The sequence below is a fragment of the Coenobita brevimanus genome, chromosome 57, assembly GCF_032717465.1.
Source record: "Coenobita brevimanus isolate Jiangsu-jjx chromosome 57, ASM3271746v2, whole genome shotgun sequence".
Classification (NCBI taxonomy): Eukaryota; Metazoa; Arthropoda; class Malacostraca; order Decapoda; family Coenobitidae; genus Coenobita; species Coenobita brevimanus.
This window is the reverse complement of record NC_137010.1, coordinates 22772723-22796499: the sequence shown is the minus strand read 5'-3', so window position 1 is coordinate 22796499 and position 23777 is coordinate 22772723. Positions and strand designations below refer to the sequence as shown.

Genomic DNA, 23777 nt, shown 5'->3' with positions numbered 1-23777 from the left:
TAAAAAAAGCAATCTGTCAAAGAATGGTGATGACAATAGTGATATTGATATGCTAAAGATTATGATGATAATGATGCTTAAGATTCAGGATAATGATGTTAATAGTATACGATGTATTGACGAATATAACTGATGGTATTCTCCTGACCTCGTCAGTAGGTTCTGCTTCTGGATGATGCTGCACTTGTTCCACAGTAGTTACCATCTGGCCATCCTGGTTGGTGGCACTGATGATGGTCTGCATCTCCTCCTCCTCCATTTCCCCAATGCTGTCATCCATCATCATCACCTTCACCTCCCCGCTGCCTGGCACCCCCATTACTTCAATAGATGATGATGCCATTGTCTGTGGAGAAGGACTTTGTTAAAGGTTTGGTATACATTACTCATACAAGTCACAATTGTCTGGTATATCACCACTGCTTTGTTACATGGAACCTGACATTACCAACCACATTGCAGTTAACAAATTTTCATCAAAGTGGGATTTGCCAGATTATTCAGTAATGAGACTACATTAACATTTGGTAGGCTGTAAATCCCTTCACTTCAGTGGTCTTTCTACATGAAACTGTTAGTGACTGTGAGAATTAAAGTTAAAAGAATACTCTCTACACACAAGTTCTCATGTGTGTCTCTTTAACTTAAAAAGCTGTTTCACTGCTAAGTTGATATGGGATGTTTGAGTACTTATTTTCGTAAAGAACTGGCTCTTGATTTCATTAAAAACATTTAATATTACCTAGGCACATTATTCACTTAAAATAGCATTTTGTCTGCTTGCATCCTGAACTGAATGAGGAGGTCTGACAGCTTGATTCAGCTGAGATAATCTGACAAAAGTGAAAATAATACTGTTTTTGCTAAAATCATTTGCATCTTAAGGCGGCATCACACTGGGCCAAGAGTGGCTAACATGCGAGCAGCTTTTGTGAGGCGAAATGACTAGCAAAGTTGAGTTGTTGTCACACTCGCGTGTTTTTGCAAGCTGAAATGGCTACCAGTGTTGTCTGCTTTGCCGTCTCGTGGTCATTTGTAAATAAACCACCACGGTGTACCCATTCCCTTTTCCTCAGTTTCTGCAACTGCCAGGCTGTTCCAAACTTATGAAAATAATTGGTTCCTGAAAGTCTTTCATAAGTTGCTTTTTCACAATTCCATCTTTTCTCTTGCAGACTCCTTATATCATTCACTGAGATGAATTCCTCCACTTAAACTTATATCAATCTTAGTAGCCTCTATTTTCAAGCCTGAATGGTTAATATAAAAAAAAAGCAAAAATTCAGTAAGTGATATATTTACATATACTGTTGAATGCACTGATACAGCTTGCTTTACATGTGCAAGAATACGTCCCTTGTCCATTAAAATTGTTCCTACAGTTGAGGGATTCATTGGTACAGCTTCCTTTACATGTTCAAGAATACATCCCTTGTCCATTATACTGTAATTGTTCCTACAATTGGGGGATTCAGGGTCAACACACATGCCACATCACTCAGCTTCTCCCCTCTCTCCACTCTTAATTACAGTATATCCACTTTGGTTGCCATTGTAACTGCATGCCATTCTCTGCTGCTACCACTACCACTCTCGCTACTTTTCTGTTTCTGGGTCATGTTGGGGGAAATTATCAAGTCTAAATGACGAAAAACACCGCTGATGTTACTTGTGTTGATAACAACATTGCTCTGGGCATCCAAGCAAGGGGAAGATGGGAGTGTACAGTCGCCATCTGTTGCGGACCATGGACTTGTACTCGGTGTGTGGTTTGAATCAGTAAATTACTTTTTTTTTTTTTTTTTAACCCCTGAAAATTACTTTTTCTTTGTATTGCGGATTTTTTGTAAGTCGATCCTTCATAAGTAGAGGCCTGACTGTACTGGTCACACTCTGCTTTAAATGTGTTTGGAAACAAAACCGATAGCTTCCGCAGCTGGTCACCAGTGTCCGAATACACAAGAAAAAAAATAGAAGTGAATAAAAACCACAAGAATTAAACTGCATTTACTTAACAGTTTTAGTTGAAGTTTCCTTCTGTGATAACAGAATATTTTCTCACCAGTTACAAAATTACCTCTCCGTGGCCGCTGACATCAAATGACGTTTAGACAATAAATGGCCCCAGGCGTCGTTTGAGTGCAGCCTATAAAAAAAACAGTGAAAATTTTTGGGACGTGAACGAACGTTCTGAATGTCTTCAGATTGACCTACATTACACTCCCATACACCCCATCAAGCAGTTCAGAGTCTGCTGCTGTGATGAGTGGATTTTCAATTTTTTCGCTCGTGGCCGTACCTAAACAAGTACAACCACACCCATTATCTCGACCCAGACAGAAAATATCATCTTTCTCTCTTGTGAAACATACACAACCACCCTGTTTAAGATTATGAATAAATACAGGCACAAACAAAAAATCCTCGAAACAGGACTGACCAGAAGGTGACGACTAAGGACTGAACAAAGGACATGGTACAGATAGCTACATGGGGGGTGCAAATGATGAGGTGAAAGAGAGACTGTCCAGGTGGTTGAGGGTGTGAAATTGGATGTATGTGAATTAACTGAAACCAAATGGAGAGGTGAGAGTGTGAGAGAATGGGAGTATGGATGGGGTATATGCACAGGAGTAAATGAGAATGATAGGACAAAAGAAGGTGTGTGTATTGTTATGAGTAACAGATGGAAGGAGAATATAACACAGTATGGATCAGTTAGCTCAAGGACTGTGTGGGTAAGACTGAAAGTTGGACTACAAATGTAGATGACTGTGCGTGTATGCGCCAACTCAAGATCGTGCAAGCAGGGTGAGAGAAGAGTTCTGGACAAATGTGGAGGCATGTATGGAAAAGTCTGAAAAGAATGAGAGAGTGTTTTTGCTTGGAGATATGAATGGAAGAGTAGGGAATGTGAAGGTGGATGGAGTAGTTTGTGAGTGGGGTGTGCCTGCAGAGATGGACAAGAATGGCAGTGCTTAGTGGACATTTGTGCCGGGAGGGGGTTGGTGATACCTAATACCCTCTTCAGGCACAAAATGATCCATAGGTATACATGGCGAGTGAAGAGAAGGGAGGGTGGTGAACTGAATGAACGGAAGGCAATGATTGATTATGTGTGTGGATGAAGAGATGAGAAGCTGTGTTATGGATGCAAGAGTATATAGAGGCTGGGGGAGTTGACTTTCTGACCACCACCAAGTGGTGGTCAGAATCAAGGTCCAAATGAAATGGAGAAATTAAAGAAGGGAAGGACAGGAGGAAGTACTCCATTCAAGGAGGGTGAAAAAGTTACATGAGGATGGAAAAAAGGCAGAATATAAAAGGGAAGTGGAGGAACAATTGGGTAAATATAGACTGGAGCAGATGGGGGATGTGGGAGGTGAGTGCAAGATAATCACAGGAGAAATCTGTGCAGCATGTGAGGTGGTGTGTGGGGTGAAGAGAAGACAAAAGGGGGTGAAGGGAACAGCATGGTGGACTGAAGAGGAGAGAGAGGCTGTGGTACAAAAGAAGAAAGCATACAGTGAGTGGATGTGAAACAGGGTCAAAGAAGATGTTGACAGATGGAAAAGAGAGTTATATGTAGAGAGAAAGAGAGAGGTGAAAAGATTAGTAAGACAGAGTAAAAAGAGAGTGGATAAGGAATTTGGAAGGAACTTGACTGTAAAGTGGAGGGAATGTAAGAAAATGTTCTGGAAAGAGGTAAAGTGAGTTAGACAGGGTGCCAAAGAAGTTAGTTGGGGAGTGAAAGATAAAAATGGTAGATTATTAGTCGAGAAGGGAGAAAAAGTGAGCAGACGGAGAGAACACTTTAAGGAATCGTTGAACACAGAGAATGACAGTAATACAAGTATAAGTGGTTGGGGATTGGCTGGGAGAAGGAGGGATGTGAGAGGAGAGGAAGAAATCAGTAGGATGGAAGTTGAGGAAGCACTGAATAAAGTTAAAGTGGGGAAAGCCCTAGGAACTGATGAAGTGTGTGGTGAAATGCTGAAGCATGGGGAGAGATAGTAGTAGAACGGATGTGGAAGATGTGTAGAATGGAAGTCAGGGATTGGAAGTCAGGTATAGGGCGATTACAGGGGTATTGTAATCGATTACGATTAGGATTACTTGCAAACATCAGATTATGATTACAGTAAATGTAAGAGTAATCGATTATGATTACAATTACACAAGAAGTAATCATGATTACAATCATGATCACATGTACTGTTAAGCACTATATCATTATGAGCATGTTTCTTTTATACTTGACATTAAGCATATAGCTGTAGTTAGTTATTAAAAGCAAAAACATCGTCCAGTAATATAAAACTGATATTTTCTAGGGATATATATCTTATATGCAAATCATTTTAATAAGAATTGCCTGCATAACGAAGAGCATAGGGTTAAGCTCTGCAAAACCTATGGCAGCTGTTACTCTGGCTAAAATATACTGTACAGTGCTATGTCCAGTAAGTTGTTCCTTTATTTTTTTGCCAATTTGCAATACAAATGTGTTTTAATAATTCAAGCACTGAGACTTTACTTTGTCCTTGATCCTTTCATTCTATTAACTTTTCTACAAACTGAGATCTTCCCAGGTGATATTATCCTATCTTAGGTAGGATATTATATGGAAGCTTCTAAGTGATAACCTACAATCCACTTTTGTTTTCATGTAACTTATAGACTTTAGACTTTTATGGTGTATATTTGACTGTTTGACACTTAACTACAGTATTTTATTCTTGACGAGTATTTGTGGAAGACTAACTTATCTGGGGCCATGCAGTCGTAAAAGTAACCATGATTATTATTATAATATGAGAGTAATCGATTATGATTGTGATTACTTTGAAAAAAAAATGCCTAAGTAATTGATTATGATTGCGATTACGTTGAAAAAAATGCCTAAGTAATCAATTACGATTACACAAAAGTCTGTAATCCATTACAATCGATTATGATTACAGATTACGATTACCCAATGTCTGTTGGAAGTCAGGTATAATTATTCCCCTGTACAAAGGAAAAGAGAAAAAAGAAGTGTGTGGTAATAATAGGGGCATTTGCCTTCTTAGTGTAATAGGAAAAGTTATTGGTAGGATACTTACTGACAGACTTAGGGAAAACAAATGGAAAAGAACAGGGAGGTTTTAGGAAGGGAAAAGGGTGTGTAGATCAGATAATCATTCTTAGATCCTTAGTGGAAAGAAGTTGTATGTGGCTTTCATGGATTTGGAGAAAGCATATGACAAGGTGGACAGACAAAGATTATGGAAAGCATAAAGAATATATGGAGTAGGTGGGAAGTTGTTGAAGGCTACGGAAAATATGTATGACTGCGCTAAGGCTGCAGTGAGTGTGGATAGTGAACTGAGTGAAGTTTTCTATTTGAAGGTTGGACTGAAACAAGGATGTGTCATATCTCCATGGCTGTTCAATCTGTATATGGATGGGGTTATAAGAGATACAAGGTAGGGCACTGGATGTTGAAACAGCCCTAGTGTGAGAGGACATTGTTTGGAAACTCCCTGTACTGTTGTTTGCAGATGATACTGTGTTTTTAAGCGAGGACGAAGGGGAGCTGCAAGGCTTGATGGATGAGTTTGGGAGAGTAAGAAACGGAATCTAAAGGAGGGAAGAGTAAAGTTATGGTCTTCGAGAAAACTGAAGTCTATGAACTTACAGTGAGGTTGGATGAGGAAGAAATGGAAAATGTGAGTGCATTTAAGTACTTGGGTAGTATGATGAGTAGGGATGAAAGTTTAGAGGGTGAGGTGCTTGAAAGGGTAACTACGGGGAAGAAAGATTGCTGGTTCCTTGGAAGCAGTGATAAGAAATAGGGAAGTGAGCATGGAAGTGAAAAAGTTACTACATGACAGTATTGTGATACCAACCCTAATGTATGGAAGTGAAGCTTGGACCTTGTTGGAGGGACAGAAGTCAAAAGTGAGAGCAGTGGAGATGAGTTATTTGAGAAGAGCACGTGGAGTCACATGGAGAGAGACTGACAAATGAGAAAGTGAAGGAGCGTTGTTGTGTGGATGTGGGTGCGATAGGAAGCGTTAGGAGAAACACACTGAGGTGGTTTGGCCATGTGGAGAGGATGGAGAGTGAAAGACTGACTAGGAAAGTGTATGTTAGTGAGGTGGAGGGGGGGAGGGGAAGGGGGAAGCCAAGGATGAGATGGAGGGATGGAGTGGAGTGGTATATGAGAGAGAGGGGCGTGAGCTGGGAGCAGGGCAATGAAATGCCAGGGGACAGGGCGATTTGTTTGTGGCCACCCCTTACGGGATTAAGGCATCTGGCAATAGACAGATAGACAGGTAAAAAAAAAAAAAAAAAAGACACGATAATAAGAGAAAAATACATATTTGTCTTGGTAGCTTTACCTATTTGCTCAGGTTTGTTGTACTGGTTTGGATCATTCGATGCAGTGCAACATGTAGAAAACTGTGAAAAGTTTAGGGAAGTGAAAGAACATCTGGGACATGAGACTGACCTTCACTTCACACTCTCACACCTCAATTGTCAGTTCACCATCTGCTGCCGTGACAAGTTGATATATGATTTTTTCGTTCGTGGCCGTGCCTAAACACACACAGTTACAACCATTATCTCGACCCAGACAGAAAATATCATCTTTCTCCTCCCTTGCAAAACACACACTACCACTCTGTTTACAATTATAAATAAACACAAGCATAAACAAAAAAGACAGGAAAATAAAAGAAAAATTAATTTTTGTTTGGTATCTTTACCTACTTGCTCAGGTTTGTTGCACTTTAGAATCATTTTACATATTCTTTGCATTTTACAAGCATAACAGTTATGTTTTCTGTGTTCACGTGATGCTATCGTGGGTGAAAAGGCCTCCCTTCCCTTCCTGCTAATCAGCTCATGCCAGGTGTGAATGGCAGGTCATCTTGCATTTCAACCCTCACTTTCCAACCTGTACTCTCAAGGGATGACGTTTACATCATTTAGGTCTGAAAACAGACACTCTCGCCTCCCTTTTCCAACAAAATCCACCACCCAGACTACAAAAATAAGTTGATACTACCATAAACACAATAAACACTGAAAAATGCAAAATAAATTCATAATACTGTATAATTTTTTACATTCAAACCTCATATATTATGCAGCTACTGAGAAACTTCAAAATACACATATATAGTTATTTCATACAATTTCAGCACCACTGACATTTTTTTTTTTTTTTTTTTTTTTTTTAAAATCAAAAAACAAAGGATTCCGCTTCACTGCAATACCTACATGTGTCTAGTATCAGCTGCCCAAATTTACACAACTTCTGTGTTCGATTGCACACCACATGATGGGCCTACGAAGCAGAAATTTGCACTGCCAGATGCATCAGAACTTCCTCTTCAATATGGCAAGAAAAAAAAAAAAATCAATTTTTGAAACTTCAGAAAATGGCCCCGGAGTCGGCGAGGGGTGCATGTAAAATTCCGGACCCACAGCAACGGAGGGGTTAATATGGGCTCATTTGAGTTCTAATCTCATAAACAAGCTGTGAGCAAAAATTGTTATCCATTTTGTCTCGCAAGCAAAATCCCACTCACCATGGGTCAGTTTGGCTAGCAGCTAACAAAACTGGCTCCCATGTTAGCCACTTTTGGCCCAATATGATGCCACCTTCAGTGTAAGATGTGATTACGCACAGTGTAGCTACTGTAAAAGTCCTATTATTCGGCAGCCGATTATTCGGTAGATCCGACATTTCGGCAGTTTTGAGAAATAGTCCCATTTACGAAAATCTTTGATTGTTCGGCAGATGTCCGGAATCATCTCGGCAGCCCAGGAAGTGTTATCTGTGACTTGTAGGCCTAATGTTTCATTACACTTCAGTATGTTCACTAATTTCAATATTTTTTCAGATTCAGGTATAGTACTGTATTGATTACAATATTGCATAGTATCATACCGTGAATGAATTTGGGACAGTGTGTAGGAGGAGGAAGCTGAAAGTTAATGTAAACAAAAGTAAAGTTATGGTGTTTGAGAGGAATGAAGTCACAGAGTGTGCAGTGAGGTTGGATGGTGAGGATATGGAGAATGTGAGTGCATTCAAGTACCACTTGGGTAGTGTGATGAGTAAGGATGGAACTTTGGGGGATGAAGTACGTGAAAGGGTACAGCAGGGGAGAAAGGTTGCTGGTACACTGAAAGCAGTGATGAGAAATAGGGAGGTGAGTATGGAAGTTAAGAAGTCACTGCATGATGGTATTGTGATCCCTACCCTGACGTATGGAAGCGAGGCGTGGACATTGCAAGAGGGGAACAAGTCAAGAGTGAGAGCAGTGGAAATGAGTTACTTGAGAGGAGCATGTGGAGTGACGTGGAGGGACAGGTTGACGAATGAAGAAGTGAAGGAACGTTGTGGGGTAGATGTGGATGTGGTTGAAAAGATTAGGAGAAATACACTGAGGTGGTTTGGACATGTGGAGAGAATGGAGAATGAAAGACTGACTAAGAGGGTGTATGTAGGTGAGGTGGAGGGAGGGAGAGGGAGGGGTAGACCGAGGATGAGGTGGAGGGATGGAGTTGAGAGGTATATGAGGGAGGGGGGGGTGAGTTGGGGGGAGGGGAGTCAAATGGTGGGTGACAGAATGACTTGGAGGCGTTTTGTCTGCGGCCACCCTTTGCAGGATTAGGGCGTCGGGCTATAGATAGATAGCTAGATCATACCGTACAGTAACCACCCCCACCAAATATACCAGTAATTGCGTAGCCCGTGAACCACTGGTACTGTAATGCATTACCCATAAATGTTGCTTGTTAAATCAGTTTCCCCGTTGTTTTTAGCTGTACGGCTGTGACAGCTCTAGTATTTTTATTCCTCAGCATAATGGTGGAAGGGACTGTCCTGTTTAACTAAACCTAACCTAACCGAGTTTAACTGTACCTAATAATTTAAACAAACCTAACCTAACCTAAAGTCAGAAAAATACTTAAAAATAAACAGGAGGAATATGAATTGCTAAAGTCTCTCTGACGAAAGTTAAACGTACATTTAGCGCTCATTCTTTTGTTCGTTTTTGTTTAATGTGAAACGGAGAGTATTGATGCAAACAGTAATGTATCTCATTAACCCCTTAACCCGCGCCATCCCGGCGACGTGAATTAATGTCCACACATGATGTGCACTCATGTCCCGGCGACGTGAATTAACGCGGCAACATTGCAAGATCTCTAATTTGCACAATTTTCAATTTTCACGAGTGATTTTTGGCACGTATACACGGGACACCTTCCTCTGTTCCTCTACAAGATGCCAAGCAGAGACAATGCCTTACACTGCATAACCTCTCCCCCCCCTCCGCACGCCATTGTCTCGGCAATTCACCTGTTACCAGTGACATGGCCAATAAAGACATTCAGGGCCAGAGTGATTCCCCAATCGATGACAATGTGGAGGACAAAGTTTACATAGCATTAGAGGAAGAAACAATCAGAAATGATGATCAGGTAATGTGGGAAAAAAAAGGTCATGAATGGTGATGAGTTAGTGAGTGAAACAATGCTTAGAATGCCTATATTACTGTTTGAAAACCAATATACTCTCGTACTACATATAAATTCGTACCAAGTAAATAAATAAATACTGTTTATGAGTGGATAAAATAGTTACCCTCCCATAGAACTCGTTTCCTTTGGTGCCAGCCTGTTAGAAAACCCAGTCAGGTAAGGAAGTACTCGTACCTAAATCGAGTATTTTAAACCTCAGGTGAGCGATTTCTCTATGAATTTTCGATGTTTCTCACCAAAAGCGGATGTTTGAGCCAAAAAAAAAAAAAAAGTCCAAAAATGTCGGGACTGGGGCGTACCACTGCTCAGAAAACGTCAGGATGGGGCAGGTTAATAACCTCCAGCACTGAACAACCCTTTACAGTACCAATGTCAGTGATGTCGAGTTAGTGTGAGCTATAAAGAAAACTGAACAATTATGGGGAAGGAACAAAGGTCACTGGTATATTTACACGACTCTACGCTACGATTCCAAGCAGTCAGGCGGTCAGTTAATCTCAGATGTTTTCGCCCATTTGGTAAATGCACTGTAACTTTATCAGTTTTTCCGTGACTCATAGCATGGGTTTAGGAAGCTATATAACACATTGCTAGGTGAGCCTGACGAGTATTTTCACATCTTTAAGAAAAATAAATTGATTTCAGAAGAATGGAAAAAACTTACTCTATGTACTCAGAGAGGGATTAAATTTCTTCCGTTTTCTTAAAGATGTGAAGATAATCGTCTGGCGCACCTAACAATGTGTTATTTAGCTTCCTAAACCCATGCTATGATTCGCTATGATTCACTGCAGAAATTACAAAGTTATGGTGCAATTACCAAAAGGGCAAAAACATCTGAGATTAACCGACCTCCTGACTGCTTGAATCGTAGCGTAGAGTCATGTAAACATACCAGTGACCTTCGTTACATTCCCATAATTGTTCACAGTTTTTCATAGCTCACTAACTCGACATCGGTACTGTAAAGGGTTGTTCAATGCCGGAGGTTATTAAGGGGTTACTGGAATACATTACTGTTTCCATCAATACTCTCCCTTTCACATGTAAACAAAAAAACGAACATAAGAATCAGTCCTAAATGTAAGTTTAACTTTCATCAGAAAGGCCTTACCAATTCATATTCCTTCACATCATTTTATGCAATTTTCCGACTATTTTTTTTGTGTTTGGAAAAAGTACTGTACATAGTACTCACTCCAAACATATTTGTAATAATATAAGTAGTGATGAATTAACCAATACAAGTGATGTATTGAGCTGGTAGGTAATATTCCCTATCATTTCGGCCATCCAGGAAGTGTTACCTGACTTGTAGGCCTACTGTGTCATTACGCTTGTATATATTCACTAATTTATATACATATTTCAAATTCAGGTATAGTACTGTATTGATTGCAGTATTGTACAGTATACAGTACTCCTCAAACACAGTTGTAATACCATAAGTGGTGATGACAGTGTTCCCCAATATATTTAAGGTACTGAGTGGGCAGGGTTTTGATTATTCAGTAAATCCAATTTCTCGGCATCATTCCAGTCCCATAGATGCCGAATAATGGGACTTTTACTGTATATATATATATATATATATATATATATATATATATATATATATATATACATACATATATACCAGTATATATTTACCTTTATTAAAGGATAAAAGATGTTAACCAAACGTAACAGAATCTAACCTAATTTAACTTAGATGTGATAATTGGAGAATCTCCTCCCCTACCTATTATTAATAGACAAAATGAAAAATTTGCAATGGAAAAGGCAAGCAGTCTCCCTAATTCAAAGTACATATCGTATATCACAGTGTTTATAAAGGTTCCAACATGCTTGCATGTATTGGCCTTGGTTACCTAATGGTGGCTCTCCACAATGCTCAATCTCTGGCATCGAGGGGAATGACTGTCCAAAACTGCAGCAAACGGCCTAACCTAACCTAAATGACAAATTTTATTTTATACAACTGCCAGACGCCTTAATCCCTTATACGGGGTGGCCACAAACAAATCGCCTCCAAGTCACCCTGTCCACCGCCATTTCACTACCCTGCTCCCAATTCACACCCCCTTCTCTCATATACCTCTCAGCTCCATCCCTCCATCTCATCCTTGGCCTTCCCCTCCCTCTCCCCCTCCACCTCACTCACATACACTCTCCTCATCAGTCTCTGACTCTCCATCCTCTCCATATGGCCAAACCACCTCAACGTGTTTCTGCTAATGCATCCTATCACATCCACATCCACACCACAACACTCCTTCATATCCTCATTTGTCAATCTGTCACTCATGTGACTCCACAGGCTCCTCTCAAATAACTCATTTCCACTGCTCTCACTCTTGACTTGTGTCCCTCCAACGTCCAAGCTTCACTTCCATACATTAGAGTTAGTATCATAATACTGTCATGTAATAACTTTTTCACTTCCATGCTCACTTCCCTGTTTCTTATCACTGCCTTCAAGGAACCAGCAACCTTTCTTCCTTGTTGTACCCTTTCAAGCACTTCACCCTCCATGCTTCCATCCTTACTCATCACACTACCCAAGTACAGTACTTAAATGTAATCACATTTTTCCATTTCCTCATCATCCAACCTCACTGTACATTCACTGACTTCACCTGTCTCGAAGACCATAACTTTACTCTTCCCTACATTCACCTTTAGATTCTTTCTTACACACACTCCCAAACTCATCCACCAAGCCTTGCAGCTCCCCTTTGTCTTCACTTAATAACACAGTATCATCTCCAAACAACTGTACAGGGAGTTTCAAGACACTGCACTCTCTCACCAGGGCCACTCCAACATCCACTGACCTACCTTTTATCTCCTTTATAACCCCATCCACGTACAGACTGAACAACCATGGAGACAAGACACATCCCTGTTTCAACCCAACCTTCAAATAGAAAAACTCACTCAGTTCTCTATCCACAAGCACTGCAGCCTTAGCACCCACATACATACTCTTCACAGCATTCAACAACTTCTCATCTACTCCATATACACTCAAACTTCGATTTAAGTGACCTCCATTTAAGGGATTTCAGATTTAAGGGACTCCATATTCTATCTGATAAACCGACAAGACAATTAAAAAATGATACGTAACGTCTATGTTATACACATTAATATGTTTCTTTATACAGTATCCGTAAATTAATATTCATAATCATATAAATAAGTGAAACAATCATTGCATTTCATAATAAAATTGTCTTTATATGTGGCAAAACAATGGACATTTTCAAGTAAGGGAAAAGTTGATTCCCCATTTAATCCCTTACCGTAAATTGAGGTTTGAGTGTATTCATAACCCGTTAACTGCGCATGGCGGCTTTTTGGAGGTGTCCGCGGTGTGCAGACATAGGGGTAAAAATGAAATTTCCCAAAGAACAAATTTTTGTCTTAGGAATTGAGAGAACACATGCCAGCGTATATAGTAATGAAATATTAGCTCAATATTTACCTTGGTAAAGTCATGGATGAACATTGAAGTGTCTGATTCCCTGTAATATGTATGGTTTTCATTTTCTTTTTTGGTGTCACTTTCGGTTTTCAAGGCTCAAACATGCTTGCATAGGTCGGCCTTGGTCACCATGGCACTATATTCGAAATTCACCTGTGCAGCCAGGGCTGCACTGAGCAGTCGCACTCTGAACAGCCCAGGCTGTACAGAGCAGTTAACGGGTTAATACTTTCCATAATCCTTGTCTATCCACCCTGTCATATGCTTTTTCCATATCCATGAAGGCCACATACAACTTCTTTCCCTGCTCTAGAAACTTTTCCACTAAAGTCCTAAGAATGAATATCTGATCTACACCTCTTCCCTTTCTAAAGCCTCCCTGTTCTTCTCCAACTGATTCCTCTGTTATTTCCCTAACTGTCAATAAGTATCCTGCCATACACTTTTCCTATTACACTAAGAAGACAAATGCTCCTATGATTACCACACACTTCTTTTTCCCCTTTCCTTTTGAACTAGGGAATAATTATACCTGACTTCAAATCCTCCTGGATAAAATGTATAATTTGCAATGGAAAAAGGCAAGCAGTCTCCCTAAAATCCACTGCATGAAAATTATCTAGCCTCTTATCTACAATAATCCCAACACTGACAATTCAGTACTGTAACATTAGCATTAACATTACAGCAACAAATTTTCAAGTACCCACGTGATAATTACGTACAGTACATCCTAGTGGGCATCTGGCAATAGACAGACATCCAAGTAGACTACTACTGTAATTTCTTCCATCACCTAATTTAATAATAATAATAACTGGTATGGTTTTAATTTACTAAACTGATGTAACGCGGCAGCAGTTTAATAAACTAATCATCTCGAACAGACACTGAGCACAACAGAGAAATTAATGAAAGCAGATTGAAACTAGAAAACTAGTCACTATTCATATACAAATCGTTATCTATGACGTATCGTTCTCTTACGTAACCGCTAAACCGAGTAAATTATTCTAATACTTTTATTACCTACACAAAGCATCTATTGGAAGGGCAATGGTAATTAATCAGAATTAATTTAGTTGTGGATTTTTAGTTAGTTTTGGTTTTATTTACACTCCCCGTAAATTAAAAGGGGAGGGGGAGGGTAGCCATTTTCTTTCTCAACCGTTCTTTCTTATTTTTCAAATTTAAAGGGCTTGTTCTGTAGACCACAACGTACTTAATTATTCCATTATTGGTTAGAAGGCGGGGCTGAAGGAAGAAAGGGAGGCGAAGGTACCTGAGGGTTTTATATTGTTATTTTATCGTCTTTTATTTCCCATTCTCGGTTTGCTTAATGAAAGAAAAATTTACCTTTCGTTTCCCGTTCTCCCTAATTCATCCTAACAAGGTAAACAAAGCAACTTAAGACACAAACAAGACGTTGGGCATATTCTGGCGAACTTATTATACCTCACGATTGTGAAAATGGAAGGAAATTGAGGCAAATATGGCTGAAAATCAATAGAGACGCAGTTATGGACATGTTGGGCAGGCGTCCTCGGGAATCCCAGTCTCTCTAAGAATTTCCCATTTTCACACTTAAAATAGAGAGAACGGCCGCCATTACCCAATCAACCCCGGCATACTTACTCCCTCTAGTCCCTTCGACGATTTGCTGGCCCAGGAACCGATCTAAGGAGGGTAAAAGCGTTGAAAATACGAGAAATAGATCATCTCACGGCGAACACTAAGGAAAACTGGAATGCCACGACTGGTCTCGCCAGTCGCGGGATTCAGCGAGATTGTGACGTCTGGGCCCGCCAAATTTGAAAATGTGTCGGATCTTAATTTCATTCCTCATTATGATGTTTTCTTTTAATTAGTGCTCTGTTGAGATGTTCTTTGCATTGCTTTCAAGTAGGATTATTTTTCCATCTCAGCCATGTAAAAGTTTGTAAAACTCCTTTCACTATTTTATTTCTGTTTACATCAATGTACTTTCCTTTATAGCTCTTACTGTTCTTCCTTCATTTGTAACTATTTCATTCTGTGCACTCGTATTGTTTTTCATAACATCTTTACTACGAAGTCTATTTTCTTTATTATTATTTTGTTGTAATGCGGACGATTAAGAAAAAAGATCTTGGACTCGGGAACAATATTAATCATTGTTAACAGCATCACGACGAGAGGTCGTCCCTTAACTGTATAAAATCGTCAGATGATTGCAAAAATAAAATGAAAAGACTTCATGGGGAAGAAACCGGTAATTGGTATTCTTTGAATGGGGCAGCTGCTGTGGCCTTCAGTATGTGGTTCCAGTCTTAATTTCTCAGTAATACGTAGAAGAAAAGGTCTTGCGTGCATCATCTTCATCCTTTTGAGTATTTGTTTTTTGTTACTTCTTTCTCTTTCGTCACACTTATTTTTCAGTTAAATAAAAGACTGGAAGAATTTACATGTGGGTGAGGGAGTAAAAAATGAGTGTTTGATTATATATGAAAAGAAGAAAATGAAATTTGAGTGAAGGTGAATGTACGAGTTACTGTGAAAAAAAAAATGGAGAGAGAGAGAGAGAGAGGATTAAAAAATGAGTGTTTGACTATATCTGTGAAAAGAAGAGAATGAAATCTGTAATGCTAGGTGTTTTAGGTTCGGCTTCCCGTTCCGTAAACGCCTAGCGTATAGCGGGGCTCCACCAATAAGAGAGAGGCAGGACACAAAAACTCCAGGCAACAACCTTACACGTGTATTGCATAGTTGGACAAGAGAATACGTAGATGTTACAGGTACAAGTATACTGGGCGATTATAAACTGTTATGTCTAGATATGGTTACTAGTATCTCGCAGGATACTGTTTTGAGTCACAGTGAATAGCACTTGAGGCAGAGCGTTCTTAATCAGGGAAGTTCAGGGACTCAATGCGTGTGGAGTTGTTGAGGTTCTCACTGGGGAGGGTTGTGTAAGGCACTGGGGTCTGATTATGATTATAGTATTACGAGATAATTTCTGTTCGTAGCGTATTTACTTTGTTACCCTCAACTCGTATTTTCCTTTTAAACAGTTATTACCAATTACTCCACAACTTTGATATTATTACTGTATTATTCCGTACACTGTTCATTGTCTCTATTCTTTTCTCCAACACTTTGGTATTATCACTGTCTTCCACTAGACTCTAAAGTGAACACGCTACCATATATAGTGATTCCGCCTCGCATTAAGATCATACAGAGGCCCCAGTGCATCAATAATAATTAACAACACGACAGACAAACCAGTTAGCCTGCCAGCAGTGAAAATAGTGCCACAAACTCCACCAGCATACAGAGCCTAGACTTTCCCAAATAGTAGTGTTTAGCTTCACTGCCCTAAGTGCTATTCACCTTACCCGATCTTGTCTTATATAGTATCCTGTGCGATACTAACACCCGATATCTAAGCCTTAGAATTATAATTGTTCAGCATAACTGTATTTGTGACATCTGCCCGTTCCACCGTAGAGTTTAGTAATACACATGTAAGGTTGTTGCCTCGAGTTTTTGTGTCCTGCCTCTCTTTTATTTGTCTAAGCTCCTGTCTAGAAAGAGAACCCAGCTACACACTATAGGCATTAGAGGGACGGGAAGCCGACCCTAAAACACCTAGCATTACAAATAATAATAATAATAATTGTAATGCTAGGTGTTTAGGGGTCGGCTTCCTGTCCCTCTAACGCCTAGTGTGTAGCTGGGTTCTCTTTCTAGACCGGAGCTTAGACAAATAAGAGAGAGGCATGTATTGTCACTTTCTGCAAGTGGAACGGGCAGATGTTACAAGAGTAATTATTCTGGGCAATTATAAAACTTATGTCTTGATTGAGGGTAGCAATTTCACGCAGGATAGCCTACTATTCGGGACAAGGTCATGCAAAAGTGAATAGTACGTTAACTAACATCAGGAGTCCTAGGGCAGAGAAATCAAGCACTATCACTCGTGGGAAGTCTAGACTTTATCTGTTTAGGTGGAGTTCCTTTCACTGGGGCCGAAGCACTGTTATCACTGTTGGGCTGTCTACTTTGTTTGACTGTTACGCCGTTAATCATTACTTTGGTTCTAGGAGCCTCTGATTGATCTTAGCGTGAGTCTACGTCACTGTGATGGGATTACGTTCACTCGGGCAGACACTTTATTCATTGCTCGGCCGTGTTCACTGTCTCACGGTTACCTTACCTATTCCACCTTTCTTTTACATTAACACTGACAGGTTTTATTTCTGACTTCCCGTATTTGTAGTAACTCACTGTTCTGCCCTCGCTTCACTATAACTTTCACTGTACTTTTGGTCATTCACTATCGGGACTGGGCGTGGTAGCAGTCAGATACAAGGGCGGCGGGAACAGTTCAGCCTGACTACTGACAGGGCTGAGTTCCGCCAGGGGCCTCCGTATTCAGGGGCCACGGGATCACGCGCAAAGGCATCCTCTCTCGTCCGGGGCTGTGGGTGGCGAAGGGCCCCACACTCTTAGGGCTCGGGGCAGGAGTATGGCCCTCTGGACTGGGGCTGAACAGATGCCTGAATTGTTCGCTCAGGCGCCTGACTCAGGACGAAAATCTCCGGCATCAAGGTGTGGGGATGTCCCGCCCACGGGTCCTGGGGGCGGTCTCGAGGTCCTGCGGGCTGCGGTCTCCATGGTCGGTGATGCCGTCAGGAGTGGGCTGCGGCATTGGCCTACGTCGGGGTCTGTCAGGCGAGGCCTCCAAGGGACCGGCTGTAGAGAGAAGAGGCTGGTGGTGGTCGCAGGGCCTCTCCAGCAGTCCTCCAGGCTGGGACCTCCCTCTGGGTAGTAGTCTCATGGAGAGGAGGCAGCACCTGACGAAGGAGCGGTACCGGCCGTTTCCTCTTGTAGGGCCCGGCTACTGACCGTGGCCTTCTAAGGGTGTGGCTACTGGCCATCGCAAAGGCCCGGCTACTGGCCTTGCCCTGTGTGGGGTAGCGGCTACAGGCCAACTCAAGGGCACCTTTGGAGTGGTTGCCGGCCGTCTCCTGACAAAGGTGGGAGAGGCTACTGGCCGTCTCCTGATTACCTCTGGAGTGGCTAATGGCCGTCTCCTGTAGGAGGTCGAGCGGCTACCGGCCGTCTCTAGGGCACCTACAGAGCGGCTACCGGCCATCTCCTGATGAAGGTGGGAGTGGCTATTGGCCGTCTCCTGATTACTTCCAGAGCAGCTACCGGCTGTCTCTTGTAGGGCACCTTCAGAACGGCTACTGGCCGTTTCCTGTACAAGGGTCAAGCGGCTACCAGCTGTCTCTTGTAGGGCACCTTCAGAGCGGCTACCGGCTGTCTCCTGTAGGAGGGTCGAGCAGCTACCAGCCGTCTCTTGTAGGGCACCTTCAGAGTTACTTCTGGCCATCTCCTGACGAAGGTGGGAGCGACTACTGGCTGTCTCCTGATTACCTCCAGAGCAGCTGCAGACCGTCTCTTGTAGGAGGGTTGAGCGTCTACCGGCTGTCTTAGGGCTGCTGCCTGGAGCTAGAGTAATAGCTCCACCCCAATCCTGTTGGTGGTCGGCTTGCCCAGAAGATAGTCTCTTTTTCCTTCTATGGTGTCGGTGGGCGAGTTCCGGGTCATAGGGGCACGCGGCCCTGGCGGACTTATGTCCTTGTCGCCCGGAGTCAGGTCGCGCTCTGTTTGCCCCTCCATAGGCTCCTTCTGGGGCTGTTGAGATGCCCTCAGCAATACTATTCAGCATTTTAATAATAATAAAAATGGCATCTGCCTTAACTCACAATTACCTAGCCCATCCAAACAGTTGTCTGCCAGCATTAGCACAGCTATACCATAACTCTTATTGCTCTAACTCCCATTACCATAACAAAAATATTTCTCTGCAATAATTACATCTGCTATACAACTACCATTACCACTCCCACAGCTACCACTACCATAACTTTAATTACCTTTTAAAATTCCGGCAACAGTCACTGAGGACATCACAACACCCCCAGGAGGAGCCTACGGAGGGGCAGACAGAGCGTGACCTGACCCCGGGTCACAGGGACATAAGTCCACCCGCATCGTGCGCCCCTACGACCTGGAATTCGCCCGCCACCACCATAGCAGGAAACGGAGACTACCTTGCGGGTAGCTGTGCTGGGGGGAGAAGGGTACGTCCCCTCTCTTCCTGTAGTTGTCTCAGAGGACATGACACAGGCAATGGCTGGTAGCCGCACCCGTCAGCAAGAGACGGCCGGTAGCCGCTCCTCGTTGGCACGTTGTCCTCTACACGGGACTTCGGCAACGGCCGGTAGCCATGCCAACAGGCAAGTGATGGCAGTAGCTTCACTTCGCCTGCACCTCCGTCAGGGAGTCAGGCCCAGGCGACTGCTGCCTATGACGAAGGGATGGCCAGTAGCTGCTCTCGTTTCATTGCCCACAGGAACCCAGCAACAGCCAGCAGCCACGCCGGGGAGGGGTACCAAAGCCCCTCACCCCCTGTGACTCCTCTATGAGAGGGCGTTCTACCATCAGACCTGCCGACAGGTGGGGGCGCAGACGACCCTACTGTGCACCTCCTGCAAGGCAACCTTCAGGAGGAAGGCCTCAGCCCTGATGACCCATGGAGAGGCCCTGTGCTATCCCTAGGGTTATTCTCCACCCAGCCAGCTCCAGAGGGACCCTACCTGACAAACTCTAACGGAGGCTTACGCCGCAGCCTTCTCCTGATGGCATCCCCGACTGCAGGAGACCGCAGCTGACGGGCCCCCGAGGCCGCCCCCAGGACCCCCGGGTGAGGCCTCTCCCCACCCAGACACAGACGACACTTGTCCTCCATCGGGCGTCTGAGCGAGCGCTTTAGGAAACTCTTCGGCCCCAGTCCTGAGGGCCGTACTCCAGTTCCCAGCCCCGACAGTGTGGGGCCCTTTGCTGCACGCAGCCCCGGACGAGAGAGGACGCCCCCACTAGTGATCCCGTGGCCGTAGGACAAAGAGGCCCCTGGCGGAGCTCAGTCCCCATCAAGAGCCGGGCTGTGATCTCTCCCGCCTCCCTCGGCCAACGCTGCCACTCTGCTCAGTCCCGACAGTGAGTGACAGTGGAAGTGCAGTGACAGTGAAACAGTGACGTAGACATCGGGCAGTGTGTTAAGATGTTAGGGGGAAATTAAGTCAAAGATCTATCAGTGCTATAGTGACGAAAGTGTAAAACAACAGTGAAACAGTGACAGAGGGGGAGAAGCCAACCAGTTATTACAGAGACCTCAGCAAATGTGTATCTCGGCTCTAGTAATATAATTCTTCCCCGACATAAGAGCTAAAGACGAGCTGCCCACTCTAATCACAGTGTAGATTTCCCTAAATGTGACAGTGACCGATTCCCCTGCCCAGTATCACAAGTGCTATTCATTGTGCTATTCACTTTTACCCAGAACTATTGTTCAAACAGTATCCTGCGAGATACTATTACCCATGATCTCAGTACATGTCATATAATTGTCTAGATTACTGTTTTGTGACGTCTACCTGTTCCACATTTAGAATTAATATACGTGTAAGGTTGTTGCCCTGAGTCTTTGTACCCTGTGTCTCTCTTAGTCTCCTAAGCTTCGATCTAGAAAGGGAACCCAGCTGCACAATAGGCGTTCAAGGGACGGGAAGCCGACCCTTAAACACCTAGCATAACACCTTTGCTTAAATTAGTAGCCATAATTACCAGTATCATAACTACCATAGCCATAATTACAAGTACCACAGTTACCACGGCCATAACTTGTATCATAATCAGAGCAGTTATAATTACCGGCTCAAAGTTGCTAGTGCAATAACCATAGCTTCCATAACCAGAGTTACCAGTGCTATAACCATAGCTGCCATAACTACCACTACCATAATTACTATATAACTACCAACACCAAAACTAATACTTCTGTCAATACTACCACTACCATAACCACAGCTACCACTATCATAACTACCATAACCTCTACCACCAGAACCATAGTGTTATGCAGCGTATTCTGAGTCCCGACTTCTCGGGTTCAGGTACAGTGCGACCTTGGGTTCTTTGTTCTCGACCGGGTCAGTCACAGGCAAGGATGGAAAGTCCAAACACAACTGGTCAAAGGCACACTTATGTATCAACAATAGACAACAACATACACACCCGTGATCAAAACTATGGGACATATGATAACCAGATAATCTCAGAAGGCTAGTCCTTACAATATATGTCTCCACCTTGTTCAGCGAGTTTGACCTTTACAGAGTATTCTACCTTTCCTTACATATGATAATTTCCATACAGTGTCGTACATATGGTTCACACTGTACACCAGGTGCGCTTGGTCTCAAATATATAACAGAGACAGTCAAGTATATCTCAATATACCCAAACGCGTGACGTAGACGACAGTATATACTCAAGTCCTTATATTTATATTTGCGTAACATAAGTGGCCTCCTATGCTAGTTTTATGCACCCGCGTGACACTGACGATATCCTAGCTAGCCTTATGCTACGTGTGCGTTACATAGGACGAGAGAATATAATCTATCCGCGCGTGGGGCAGAGGGGGGGAAGGGGGAGGGGGGAGTGGTGATATAGACTTTCTTACGAGACAGGGAGTTGGGAGTACACCTCATGTATCACTTTCTATTCACTTCATATGGCCAAAGCAAAAGGGGAGGTGGAGGGGATGCGGCACTGACGCTGTCTGTCCGTATTTAACACTGGGGGGGAGGGGATGGTGACACCTGGGGGCGGCCCGTGGCCTAGCACCACGCACTCTGCGCGTGAGCATATTGGTGGGGAGTTCACTATTCCACACGGGGAGGTAACACTGGTGGGGGAGACACTGCGGCGAGGGGGCGGGTCCACTGGGGTAGGGGCTTCCCAGACACTAGGGGACAAACAACCCCAGAGTCTTTTACTAACGGAACAGGCGGAGGGGAGTGCTCGGGTCACGGGCGGCAGGAGACCCTGCGCCGGGAAGCGCAGGCGGCGGTTGGGCATTGGGGTTGGGCCATCTGGAGTGTATTCCAGGGGTAGGTCGCCTGTGGGGTTGCCACGAGTCCCGTAGGAGTTAGTGGGCGGCCCTCTTTCTGTAGAGGCCCTGGGTGATGCAAGGCTCTCTTACTAGGGCCGAAGAGGGCCAGGAAGCGTGCCACACGGTGCTGGCCCTTAGTCGTCGACGGGGTACTGGGGATGGACCTGGGGAGGCCCGGGCCTCAGGTTGGCTGTGGGGAGGGCAGTGCCCTGGCTTAGCTGCCGTCTCGTCCGACAGGGGCGGCCGTCAGGGGAAAACTGTGGCCGCCATCACTGGGGGAGGTCTGGCGGCTACAGCAGGCGTCAGGGGAGGTCCACTGACTCTGGGGGCTGCGGTTTCATCTGCTGGAGGAGGCCATCAGGACAGGACTGTGGCCCCTCGTCCTGGCGGAGTCCATCAGCACCTGGGGAGAACGGGGCTGCTAGGACAGGACACCTGGCCTCGAGGACGTCACGCCCGATCTGGTCTCTGGTGGGGTTCCTGTAGGGGAGCAGATCCTGCCCTCTCAAGGAAAGAGGCATGGAGAGGGGCGTCTCGCTCTGCCGCAGGAGGGGTGGGTGGAGCAAGAGGTGCTTCCTGCTGTAGGAGCTTGGGGACTAGTGAAGGGAGAGCGGCCAAGGGCCGACCCTCCTACTTGGCCGGCCCGTGAGGTCCTACTGAAACTCCGGTCCATGGTGTGCGGGGGAGGCCTGGGGGACGTTCCTTCTGTCAGGCAGCCCCGTTGGGTACTGCCTGTGCTCCTACAGGAGACAGGAGTGTGGGAGGAGTCGGGGGAGATTCTCCCGGACACTGCCGACTGTGGTGGCTGTGAGTGGGTGCCCGTTGGGCTCTCCCAGCCACAGCCACGGATCCAGCATAGTCTGCACTCCAGCCGTTGGGCCTGGGACTCCTGCTTCAATGACGTTGGGAGGAAGAGGTTGGACATACTCTCTCAGCTTACAACACAGCTCCGACGGAGGGTGCCCTCCCTCTGCTGGGGTAGGGATTCCTGTCCCTGCGACGTTGGAAGAGGTTGGACAAACTCTCTTGGCTTACGCCACAGCTCCGACAGAGTGTGCCCTCCTGCCATCAGGGAAAGATTTGTCTCAGGGACGTCGGAAGAGGTCTGATGAACTCTCTCGGCTTATGCCACAGCTTCAGTGGAGTGTGCCCTCCTTCTGTTGGGGTAGGGGGATAGCAACCCTTGAGGCTCCTCCTGAGTCCTCTTTTAAAGAGGAAGTTGATCCAGGGGACTTGGCGTCCAAGGGTTTGCTTGGAACTTTGCCACTGAAAGTCCCAACCCGATTCTGGGGAGTGTTACTTTCGCTGAAGTGTAGTGTACTTTTACTGTACACTGTCCGGTGGTCTGGCTGCGGGGAAGAGGGGTGTAGGGTCGCAGGGGAGATACGCTGTTTATGCCTGGAAGGCTCGGCAGGTGAAACGAGCCTCTCCGTCATCTCCTTGTGGGATGGGGGTCACCTCCCTGTACCCTCCTCTTAGGGTTGTGGTGTCTGGCTTGGTCTGCCAAGCCGGTATTTCACATAGCTGTTTTAATTAACAACCATAATCATTAGGACCATAACAAACTTTGCCATAACTCACTACTAAAATGCTGGGAATAACCCCGGAGGGCACTACAATACCAGGAATAATCAACTGAGGGCATCACAACACCCCCAGCAGGAGCCTACAGAGGGGCGGACAGCGCACGGCCCAACTCTAGATGACAGGGACATAAGTCCATCCGGG

At 44.2% G+C, this 23777-nt stretch overlaps 1 protein-coding gene across 1 annotated transcript in view; it reads right to left on the bottom strand.

The window, feature by feature from the left end:
- LOC145402117 (uncharacterized) overlaps positions 1 to 14770 on the bottom strand; it is a 45345-nt gene extending 30575 nt beyond the window's left edge. Inside the window, exons 1-2 of the mRNA XM_080274234.1 lie at positions 14675 to 14770; positions 149 to 346 (exon numbers count right to left, since the gene is read on the bottom strand). Of these exons, the coding sequence (XP_080130360.1) occupies positions 149 to 343 (195 nt within the window). The 5' untranslated portion in view covers positions 344 to 346; positions 14675 to 14770. The remainder of the gene's footprint in view (positions 1 to 148; positions 347 to 14674) is intronic.
- Between the last annotated feature and the right edge of the window lie 9007 nt (positions 14771 to 23777).